Source organism: Tachypleus tridentatus, chromosome 8 (genome assembly GCF_004210375.1).
Source record: "Tachypleus tridentatus isolate NWPU-2018 chromosome 8, ASM421037v1, whole genome shotgun sequence".
In the NCBI taxonomy this organism is placed as follows: domain Eukaryota; kingdom Metazoa; phylum Arthropoda; class Merostomata; order Xiphosura; family Limulidae; genus Tachypleus; species Tachypleus tridentatus.
Window position 1 is genome coordinate 23,945,057 of NC_134832.1, and position 13,013 is coordinate 23,958,069.

Sequence of the window (13,013 nt, forward strand, 5' to 3'; positions counted from 1 at the left end):
GCTTCCAACGTTACTGGCATGATAAGGATATCCCACCAGAGACGTTTTCTACATGATACAGTGGAGGAAGTTCCACCATGATCTGGGGTGTTTTCTCCTTCCATGGAACAATGGAGCTTCAGGTTATACAGGGGCGTCAAACATACAGCTGGCTACATTGGCACGTTGGAGAAAGGATCCTTATTGACTGAAGGCCCTCGCGCTTGTGTGGAAATGACTAGATCTTTCAACAGAACAACGCTGCAATCCACAATGCCCGCAGGACAAAGGACTTTTTCATGGCGAATAACGTGATTCTTTTGGAACATCCAGCGTATTCGCACGAACTGAACTCCACTGAAAATGTTTGGGGTGGATGGCAAGGGAAGTTATAGAAATGCACGTCAATTCAAACAATGCATGATCTTCGTGAATCCATCTTCACCACTTGGAATAACATTCCAGCCAGCCTTCTACAAACGCTTATATCGACCATGCCAAAGCAAATGTTTGAAGTTATTCGCAATGACGGCCGTGCAACTTACTACTGAGATCTCTTGTTGGGCATTTCATACCCTGTTTTGGACTTCTTTTTGGTATGGTCTTAAACTTTTGACTAGCTAGTATTTAGGCTAATTTCAGTGTTCACATTTTCCCTATTAAATGCTAAAAAGGTTTTTTATTTTTCCTTTTCTTATTGTCATCTTTCGAAGCTCTATTCAAATAAGTGGTTGAGTCTAACAACGCAAAATGCAATTTTTTCTTATGTTCATTGGTCTTAAGATTTTGGCCAGCAGTGTATTACTAATTTGGAATTAAACGGGACAGGGTTGTTAGAGAACACTCATCTCAACCAGGATATTAAAATAAAATAAACGCGTTAGCATCGTATTATATGAACTTGCACATTCTACAAATTCCCAGTTTCATTTTTCTACCACGAGAAGATTTTTGTTGCAACGTGTGGCCACCTGTGTGTATAACAATTTTTAAAATTCTTAGTTTGCAAATTTTACTACTACTTCGCTTTTGAGCGCCAGTAAATGAAATATATCTGTCTATGTCGGTCTTCCAAAACTTGTAGATGAAACGTTTTGATGCGTTTGTTTAAGCGCAAGCCTACACACTATCCAATTTTGTTCTTTCCATTACTGGGATATTTCGGAAGTGTGTTAAAAAATGTACACATATTCAAAAGAATGCAGGAACTATCACACACTGTTATGGCAACGGAAAAATCACTATTACGTTAATTAAACAATAATTTTTGTACCGTTGTTATAGTACTTGTTTTTTTAAAACAGAAATAACCTCACTCACATACTTTCTTAATGTTTATTGCTTCATTATCCACTGCATTTCCAGACATCAAGGAAATTCTACAATAACCAGATCAAAAACTCTAGCCACTTTTACACTGTTGCGACTTTTTCAAATTCATATCTGGTGAAACACATAGTGGAGTTAGAAAACGTGACAGAAGTAACAATGGGTTCAAAACAACACATTACAAGCGACAAATGCATCTTGATACACTGGACACCAGTAACGAAAAGCTGGCTTCTATCAACAATTAAAAATAAAAAAAAAATTTTGAAACATGAAATATATAAAATGGCAGAACTATTAAATAAGGATTTTATGATATAAAAATTACACAAACAATTACTTATAAGTTAGAAACTAATTCTTGTTTTAAAGTACCATTTTTAATGAACGTTTTACTTTCCCTTATACAATTAATTGTTAGTTTTAATGCCTTTCACATCAGTTCTTTCCAATTTATGGCTACTTGAGTGAGTTTTATAAACTACGAACAGAACTTCATATAACTTTGCCAGATTTGTACCTGTTGTCATGCAACTTCGTGATTCTTAATCAATCTTATGAGTCACGGCACTAAAAAATGTAACTTAGGCTTAGACTGTTAATTTTAATCAATAATACACAAACTGTTGCTTATATGATTCTTTAACTTGTAAATCTACCTTATGAAAACATGGCAATAAAAAATAATTTATTTAAACCTTTTTAGCAAACTTTATCATTCTTGCTTAAAATGCAAACTAAAGACAATCTCAGCAAACTATTATGTCATACCAAGTTGTAAGTACTAGTTTTAAATTGTTTTGCTAAAATAAACTGAGACTTGACCATTTGTTCACTATGTTAAGCATTCCATTTTAAGAATTATATTGTAAGCGTGAAAAAGAATATAACACAAATATATTCCTGACGTAAATCTGCTTCAGTTTACATGTAATTTGTATCTTTCAAAATGATAAGTAACCAGCATTTACTTTCAACATTACTTTTAGTTTTGTAAAAAACGATTAATTTAATATAAAAATAAAGCAAAACCTATGTTTTAATTGATTTTTTTTATTATACTGGATTAATTAAGTCTGCTTGATGAAACAAAATCAATTGATTTTTCTTTGCTCCAAATAGAATACTGTAAATAAAAAACAGCAAAAAATAACAAATATAGAGTCCTTTGAAAAAAAAATTACATTGCTTATTAAACTAATTTTTAGCAACAATTCTACTAAAAAGAAGGTTTAAATTTTCAAAATAAACTTTTATTGTTAAGTAAACTGCTATTTCAACTTTTATTAACTAGTTTACACCAATTTTTTAAGATTTAAAAACTAACAATTTATTTTGAAAAAGTCCAAATGGCAATAAATTATGTAAATTTTATCTATTTCACAGTTTTGGGTAATGTAAAAAAAAGTTAAGTAAACACATCACCATTTATCAAACTCAGAGGGCTTCCAGCAGTTACAGACCTGTAAACTCATGAACAAAGTTTGTTTATTGAATTTCTTAACAGCATTTCTTTAAGCTTCTGTTGTTTCGAAAAGCCAGAATGAGAACTATCACTAACTATGCAGCACAATGCTTGTAATAATGTTTTAAAAACAATATTACAAAAGGTGTACAAAAAAGTACATATAATAACTACGATATATATATTTTGAATAATTCTCATAAATTCATACAACTATGCTATGAGACAGTTGAATCAAAGAACTATTTGTATTTGGTGCAATAAGCATACTGATGATATACAAGTGTAACTTTTTTTTATATGCAACATACTTTCTTCAATTTCAAGAATTGAATATTTTACAACATTGAAGTTGATTATTTACTGTATACTTACTATTTGTTCTAATAAATTTTAATCTTGACAAACTCATGTAAGTAAGTGTAACTGAGACATAATTACTGTAATTATAATTTAAGTAACTGAGAATTTCACAGCAATATTTCTGTAAATTACACACATCTCAGGGAAAAAAAAAAAGAAGCCCTATGCTTTAAGTTGTGTGAAAAACACATGACTTGTAAATGGAATGTTTGAGAATAATTTACAATTACAATTCTATTACATGATTTAGAATAGACAAAATGAAGTGGTTGTTCTACTTACGATGACACTTGATAACATTAACATGGAAAGAATTCAGCACAAAACTATGAAAGTGCATAAGGGTAATTATATTTTTGTAAATAAGAAGTTAATAAATGTAAAAAAGAAACCGTGCACGACTTGTTTTACAACACAAGTTCAGAAAACAGTTTGTTAACAATAAATAATGTTTACGTGGCAAATTGAAACTAAGTTGTTTGTTTCTGCCAAATACTGGTACAAAAATACACATTAAAAAGAAAATCATATAGAGGGCAAGAAGAAATTCTTCTCAAAACAGTATTAACAGTATTTCCTTGTTACAAATATAAAATATTTGAGGTTACTCCCAGGACCCTAATAATTAGTGTATTTTTTGAAAATTTATTAGTACAGTATTTGATAAAAAATCAGAAAAACAATAGTATATTTTGATTCAATACAAGGTTAACAATAAAACAAATTTATCAGCTATTAGATTTCCCTTTATAACCTTTTGATTTAATTTTGTTTTTATAATACATTTGTCATGTTTTGTTTTTAGACCATGGTACAATAACACACACTTGTTAAATCAAATCTTAACGCATTTATTCTTTTGTTGCTCGTTCTTCCTGGGCCACTACTAGGTGTATAAAGAAGCAGTTAGACAGAGATAGGTGATAAATATCTAACCTCCACAAAATGTTAGAACTCTGAAGCACCACTTTTTGCAGATGTTTAGGTTGAATATATCCTTACCAAATCTGACTGTTATCTCTTGCCTGCTCTACAGAGGTTCTTACACTATATATGTGGAGATAAACACAAATATGGTGTCAATGGTAGATGAAGTCAGAACAGTTCATGTAGCAGTTTGCAGAGTTCCTTTGAAACAGTATCTTTACTGGATCTAATAGTAAGACGGTACATCTGAAAGCAAAAATTAATTCAGGTTAATCCCCATATGATAATACTTGGCATACATCATGTTTACTCTCTTCAATCAGAACATGCACTCAATACAGATATTACACCTAACATGAAATTTTGTTTAAATCAAGCTATGAACAATATCTCAAAACAGTTTGCTCAACATCTAAGCTTCTAACTTCTGTGAGAAAAGCATCTTTACATTCTGCTTTCTGCAATGAGTACACTCATTTCAGGTAGATGCTGTGTACACTGAAGTGTTTTTGCTTTGTTTTCTATTGGTGTTTACTTCAATAAACATCAGAAAAAAACATGTGAAATGGTTATTCAATTTATTTTGTATTAGAAGTGAAAATTCCAAGATACATATTTTTATCTACATAAAACTAAAAATTAAAATTCTGAAAACCACCAGTCTTAAGATAGCTAAATAAAATATAAAACAGCTTAAAATAAACATCAATTCAGAAAAAAAAGTACTTGAAAACAAAAGCACTAGGTATAGTTTTATTTCTGACAATCAGAACACATACTCCAAACAGATAGTGTACCCTTAATATGTTTTTGTTTTATACATCAGTAATTTGTTTGTCATTACACCAAAACAAAAGCTGGGGCGAGATTAACAAAAACGTGGTGGTACTCATATGCACATAAAGGATTTTATTCACATGTAATTTAGAAATATAGTTCATTAAAAAATACATACAACCATTGTGTTGATGGTTTTAAAGAAATAAGTACAATAACAAGCAAAAGATGTTATATCAAATGCAAAGTTGGCAATTTCGAACAGTGTTCTTGATAGAAAAATCAATGGTCAATAAATTGTTAAGAAATACCCTACATGGATGGCTTATAAACTGAAACACATTCAATCCCATATGGATTCCAATTCAAATGTGACACAAGTATGCACTTACACACATCTGTATTTTCACCCCTAAACTGAAGTTAATATTATGTTTATTAATACATGCTACTACAGGCCTCCTCATGGAGTTAGTTAGCTGATAAACGAATTCATCAGGAACTTGTCCCCACTCCTCTGTCGGTTGTTTTATCCAAATTATCCCAGAGTTGTTCTACTGTTGACACAAAAGGAAAACCTACTGGCCATGGTAGAACTAATGTTGTTTGCCAAATTTGGTGTGTAGGGTCTGATACTCTTGGCAGATGAAAGATAGAACAAAAGATAGCAAGATTTTATCATGGCGATGCTAACTAGTGAAATTATCATCAATTACAACAATAATGAAAGTGGTTCTGGTTGCCATAATTTCCTCCCCACACAATGATGCTTCCTCACTCTTGTACAATACTGAGCTGTTCAGTGACAGAGGATACACATGGACACTGCCATCAGCTCTACATAAGGAAAATCTGCTTTCATCTGAGAATAAGACTATGTGCCAGATGTGGATGCATCATCTCCAAAGACTTCCTGTTCACTTAAGCATGTACAGGTGATGTTCATGGTTCAATTTTGTCTCACTTTAGCATCTATAGGCATGTATACCTGCAGCTAAATGTTATTTGGTTATGCTGGGTTGGCTGATGGCATGAGCCACTAAATTTGTTGTAGATGACACTACAATGAGGAACCAGTTTTTCAGATACTTCATACACAGAGTTTCTCGAGGCTTGTCTATCCTAGGCCTTTATGATGTTTGACTAGTCTGTCTGAATTGTTCCAATAATCTTGTAATGGTCACTCTTTCTTGATCAACTATGATTTCTTACAACCAGGTTATGCAATATCACAAACTGCTTTTCCTCACCATCCAATAAAATCCATTATTTACACATATATGCCATTACTGACAAATTAACCATACAAATCACATAATCACCCGAGACTACATGATTGACTTAATAATAATTGACAATAAAACTGCTCAACAATTTCTTTTATTAATTCACTGCCAACAAGAACTAATGTCTTCAGATCATTAACTGATTCACTTGAATAATATTTAAGTCATTTAGACTCTGCAAGTTATGATGTGTCTGCTTTCTGATCGTAAGATTAAAGACGTGGATTGGATGATAAAGCAGATCAAACAAATCCTGGTAATGAGTGCTGACTGAATGTAACTGTCAAACAAAACAGATATGCCATTTTTTACTAGCCAGATATGGTTTCTTAGCAGATAAAATAAGTCTGTCATTTTTATCACACAAACTACTGCTCTATATATCATGTTTCACCAGAATATAAATGATATATTTTATTGCTATTTCTTACAGTCAAGTCAGTCAGATCAAAAGGACACTGTATAAAAGAGAAATATTACTTTTCAGTGTGAGGACATAATACACATGCAGACATTTTAACACTTTAGAATCATACAAAAAAAAAATGAAGGAAGACTGATTTACAGATAATGAGTTTTATCAACTTACTTGAGCCTGTATATTGGGTTCTAATCTAACCAAACAGCCTACTTGAAGTGTACGAGTATGAATAATTCCAGCACATACATAGTTTTCAGGGTTGGGATCAATATCACTTAACAGTTGTAATCCAAATCCTATTAGCTATGGTAAAAAAAAAAAAAAGACAATGCAGTCATTCATACCTTAGGGTTTAACATAATGTTGACTAAATACAACTTAAGAACAAAATGTGTATTTAATGGGAGTTTAAGAAATATACTTTGAATAAAGTTTGAATTGGTCTGTATATTATAACGTAAACATTTTGTATGCACATATCATATAGTCTAGGAACTGCTGAACTTTTCTACAAACAGAAATTATCAAAGCAGATGACACTATGCTAGGTTCCAATACCTTGGGGAGAATGAAATTCCTTGGTTTTTATCAGATCATTTGACCTATTTTTCTAATGTGCCACAGAACTACCATCTATAATAAAATATAAAATGGCATATGTTGTTTAATGAAGCCAACACAGCTTGAAAATTAAGAATTACAGTTTGTTCATATGCCATTCTGCAATGTTTCCATATTATCATACTTAACCAGAACACTCACAGCAAAAGCAAATTATCTATTTAATTACAATATTGCATGCTGTTCATACATTTTAAATCACAAAAACATTATTACAGCACAAACAAATTTTAACAATTGAAATTACAGTAGAACAATGATTAATGAGCAACCTTTCATTAAAGGCAGACATTTTTCAATCTCTTTCTACTATTTATAACCAAAATAAATCTTGTAATAATGGGCACCTTAATATTCTGGATTAAACGTCCTTAGTCACATTATCTATATGGGTATTTGATAAAGTAGGCAGTTAGCTTTTTGGTTGTGGGCAAAGCAAAGTGCATGTCATAACCTTTTAAAGATATTTTCAAAATTTTCTTAATTAACTTTAATATTACTCATAACACTACATACTCAAAATCTTTGTTTTTGAGCATTTTTTATTTATTCTTTTATGCTTTAATAAAAATAAGAAATTTAAACATTTATGAATAATGATTATTTATTGGTTAATGAACAATTTTTTTTTAAAAGAGAAATAGAATTTTATTCTTATGTGCACAAATATCTTTGTATGTCTTTAATAAACAGGATACTACTAAATATCAAACACCCAAGGAGGGTGACCCATATTCATACACCTGCAACATTTATTGGATTGGCTCTGAACCACATACTACGATAACACGCTTTCACAGATTCAACATGTAATTTTATTAGTTTGGAAATTCTCATTGTAAATGCTGATAAATTCCATATGATGTTCTCAGAGCTGGGGTCAAGTTGGTTTATTTCTTGCTTTAAAACAAGGTATGTTAGACATTTTAGGGTCAAATGCAGCATCACCTGTGTAAATGCAACAAAACAATCATCTATTAAATAATTTTTTACAAAGCAAACACATAACCATTGATACAAAGAATAGGAGTACAAGTTTTCTATACATACATTTGTGCTAATGACCTAATGTGTGTGATGTATAAATGCATGTTAACCTGTATATGTATTTTCATACCTATGGAACAGAAATAAATTTAAAACACATTTCTTTGGTCCATTTATCTATGTTTTTACAGTATACACAAAAAATCTGCATACATACGTGTAACAGAAATGGCTTTAAATGCATACGCCAAAGAAAATTGAGGGCCTTAAAACTGAGACTTTTAAAACAGTCACTATGGAATTCAGCTTTGCATGATCCATTTTTGATATTGAGAGCACCTCCTTGCTATAAATGGCATTTGGATGCACTTGTAAGGATGTCTTTAATGTCAAAGTTTTACTATGTTTTCACTTTAAATACATGGAAGGAACATATTCATAGATGTAAAGTGGAATATTTTTTTAACATATATGCTCCTCATCGGTAAAATATTTATTAAAGCAATATTTACAGAAAGGCATAGATGCATAACACTTTCAGTTATTCACAAAATAATCCACTCATAATAGTTTCATGGATTTCATACCAATTAACTACAGCACCCTACTTGTCTATTTATAACTACTACAAAGAGAATATTACAAGTCTCAAGAAACTTAAGACCATTTGTTTCTATTTGGATGTTCAAGATAATAGTTCACATAAAAAGCTTGAAATGTGTTAAGTCATTACTCTTAGAAGTAATAGAATATTTTAAAACAATTTATAACTTAGAAAGCCAAATAAATTACAGATTTCAGACAGTCTATTCTAGTGCCTGATATATTTTTTATGCTTTAACATACACATTTAAAAGCTATATGAAGTATTCTTTAGACAACCATTAAAGTGACAAAAAGTAGGGTAACTGAGGCATGGCAGACCATAAAACATAATTATTTTTTTTAAGATGTATGTTTTTAAACATGAAACTGAAATGTAAAAAGGTAAAAACGTCTTAAATTAGGTAACAAAATTAAAATAATTTAAAATTTTTTATGAGCTTAGAAACTTAGACTTGTGAGCTCAAACTGTAAATTGTTTTTTTTTTTTCTTTATTTGAGGAGAGAAATAAATGGTTTCTCGCTGCAATTTATTGCTTTTTATAATGTAATTGACAGATTCCCTGGAAAAAGTTAACTGTGGTATAAGATAATCAAATTGAAGATCTGGTGACAGGTAATGAATTCAAAGAAAAATAAAATAGTATTACGTATTTTATATTTTTCCTCCTTTTATGTCACTGTACATTGATAAATTTACTGCATTTGGTATTAAGACAGAGAAAATAACATGTTTGTCAAAAAACATACCATCAAAACAAACTTTTTGCTTTATATTTAGGAGGTTATGAAGATTATACAAATGGAATACAAAAGTATAAGATGAAAATAAATATTTTTAACTTGAATTTTCCATTTCACAAGGGTTTGCAGATTCACAGAAAAATCTTTAGTAGAAATACTTTATTAAAAAATTGTACTTTATCTTGTATAACGTTGTTGTATCATTTTCTAAAAGGATGCTAAATTTTGTGAGACACATTTAGCAAATTATGAGATATTATATTCATATACTTTATTTCCAAAGTGGATCAAATTCACCCACTTCATATGGGAGAAGATAATGCAGTCTGTGCTACCAACTTTTGTTTTAATAAATATCTTGATATGTTATATATCATGAACTTTAACCCTGCAATACAAAAAATTATATTGGTCCATATTTTCAATAAAGAAAATGACATATCACTGGTCTTTACTACTAAAGTTTCAACATAATTTACCACCATTATTTTCAATATGTGGTCCATTGATCTGTAGTTGTCCAAAAATAGTTAAATGGTGACCTGTGACTGTAAATGTCAAGCTTACATACCACACTTACAAAAACAACAAAAAACACTAATATGTTCAGTTGAATGAAATAACTTTTTCACTGAAAACTTTGCTAACTTTCACATTTATTTATGTAAAGATAATTTTTCTTAACTGTAAAATCAGCTTCAACAGATAGATCTAGCCAAAGTAAAGGGGTCTATATAATTTTTTCTTTCATGAAGACAATAATAATTAAAAACAGAGGAGCATCACTGATCTATCAAGATTACTCAGTTGAAAGATGTCTTATCTCAACCAAGTTTAAAATCTGAACACTACATTAGATAATTAAAATATACAGGAATCTATCAATCCTTAACTGTAACACTAACTGTTACTTACATAAATTGTTCAAAGACATAGTGACCACATCTTATCTATCCTTAATAGAAATATTAATGCTACCCACCTAGAATGTTCAAAGACATAAGGACACCTTTTATACACACACACACACACACACATCTTTAGTTGTACAGATGCAATTAACACATCTATAGTAATTCTTGATAAAGAAAAACCTACTTGAAATAAAAATGTATCTCAGAAAGGCTGGTACAGGTATTAACACTTTTATTGTCAAGCAGAGAACAATGTTTTGACCTTCCTAGGTTATCTTCAGGTTAATGAAGAGAGTTTGCAAGTGACCATTGCCGTACATCTTAGGGATGAGAGTACAAACAGGCACTGGATTGTAGGAAGCGTTGCAGTTGGATGTTAGGTTATTAATTAGTACATGTATAAAGGTATTCCTTTATATTAGTTTAATTTTGGTTTTAGTTGTTGTGCAAGTTGAGTTTCTTGGATTTTGCATTTGTTTATATTTGTTTCCCTACTTAGTGTCTGGGTGTTTTCTATAGTTATGTTGTGTTTGATTTTCACTGTTCAAAAACGTGTAAAGGTGTTTTTTTGTGTTCTTTAAATCTAGTTTTCATTTTTCTGCTTGTTTCTCCAATATAGAAGTCATGGCAGTTGTTGCATTGTATTTTATAACTTATGTTGGTGTTGTTTTACACAGTATGGACTTCAGTTTTGTAGCTGGTTTTTGAATAAATTTAGAGTTTACTGGAATGTTGTGTTTTGTTGTAAGTTTTTTCCAAATGTTGGTTATTTTTTCACTGATGTTGGGAACATATGGTAAGCAGCAGTATAGGGTTTTAATCAGTGATGACGAGAAAATCCACTTGTAGAGAAAAATATATATGTAAAAATGGCTTGTTTGGGTTGAGAAAATTTTAACAAAAAGTATTCACAAAAGATTAAATAAAATAATACTTCATCAACATCAATAATTTTCCTCCACAAACTGTAGAAAACATTATATGCACACACTTGGACAAAAAACAAAATCAACTAACAAAAGTAAATTTATTCCACGAATTAAAAAAATCACAAAACCATATACTGCTACATACCATATATTCCCGACATCAGCAGAAAAATAACCATCATTTGGCAAAAACGAGCAACAAAATAACATTCCAGTTAATATCAAATTAATTCAAAAACCAGGCACAAAACTAAGGTCTATACTGTGTAAAAACTACACTGACAAACACCACACCAACATTATTTATAAAATATGATGTGATAACTGCCACGACTTCTATATTGGAGAAACAAGTAGAAAAATGGAAACCAGATTCAAAGAACACAAAAAAGTCACCTTTACACATGTTTGAACACTGCAAATCAAATAAACACAACATAACCATAGAAACCACCCATATACTAAATAAAGAAACAAACATGAACAAATGCAAAATTAAAGAAGCCTTACTTATACAACAACTGGAGCCCAAAATAAAACAATACAAAATAACACCTTTATACCTATATTAATAAATATAATCAAACATCTAAGCATGCCCTCTACATTCCTACACTCAGTTACATAACCCCTTTCAAACATGTGGTCAGCTATCGGTCAGTTACCACTTTCTTTCTTTGCAAATCTGAGGATGGCCGAAGAAGATCAAAACGTTGTTCGCTCCTCTACCTAAACTATTTTCTCAACCCAAACCAGCCATTTTTACGTATATCGTATAAGGTTTTATAATTTGTTGAATTTTGGGATTTATTGTTGTTTGTTTATTGTTGGTCTAGGTGTGTGCATATAATTTTTTTTCATGGTTTTTTGAGGAAATTTGTATTATCTACCTAGAATGTTCAGACATAATGTAGATACCTTATCTATCTTTAGCAGAATCATTGTTGCTATCTACTTTGATTGTATAGATATAGGGAGCACACCTTATTTATCCTTAGCTGAAACACTAAATATTATCTACCTGGATTGCAGAAATATTTAACAAAGTAGTCTTATCTATTTCAGTATCAATTATATAGACTGAGCAAAGATTTAACAAAGGAGTCTCACTTATCTCAATATCATTTTAATAGATTGATTAAAGTTGACGTAAGGCACCTTAAAGTCTAATTCATTAATGTTATTTAACTAATTATTGATAAAGGGAACAATACATATTACTGAAGTAGTAATGTAACTCACTCTAATAGTTTATTTTTTATATAGTATCTATCTACTTATCAGCATTATCTACAGTCTTTGTGAACTGTGAATTTGATCTGTAAGAATAAAGCAGCAGTTTGGATGTCTATTATACTGTAGTAGATTTGAATTTGTACAGTATTTCTATTCAAGTTTTTTTAAAAAAGGATTTGTTTACATTTAGTACCTTGGCTTTCACTGTTTCTGAATCCATAGGATAATTGGCCTTAAAAATTTTCTGAGCCTCTTGAGCTGGGCTAAAAAAATCAGAAAAAAAGAATTCTGGATCACAGAATTTGAAAGAGAAGTTATTCACCAAGTTATGAAAGTTACAAAAGTAACTTCTGTTAAAGATATGTGAAATTGTAATATGAGAAAGTTACACAACTGATTTCAATAGCAAAATAAATTTAAATGCATATATTA

The 13,013-nt window shown here is 30.4% G+C and overlaps 1 protein-coding gene across 3 annotated transcripts in view; it reads right to left on the minus strand.

The window, feature by feature from the left end:
• Positions 1 to 1,300: 1,300 nt before the first annotated feature.
• Positions 1,301 to 13,013, minus strand: part of LOC143258683 (AP-2 complex subunit alpha-like) — a 67,138-nt gene continuing 55,425 nt past the window's right edge. Inside the window, exons 22-24 of one of the 3 annotated variants that reach the window (XM_076518095.1) lie at positions 12,775 to 12,844; positions 6,716 to 6,850; positions 1,301 to 4,309 (exon numbers count right to left, since the gene is read on the minus strand). In XM_076518095.1, coding sequence (XP_076374210.1) covers positions 4,232 to 4,309; positions 6,716 to 6,850; positions 12,775 to 12,844 — 283 coding nt within the window. In that variant the 3' untranslated portion in view covers positions 1,301 to 4,231. Of the gene's footprint in view, positions 4,310 to 6,715; positions 6,851 to 12,765; positions 12,845 to 13,013 lie in introns of all 3 variants that reach the window. The other 2 variants (XM_076518094.1, XM_076518096.1) reach the window with 2 other exon arrangements.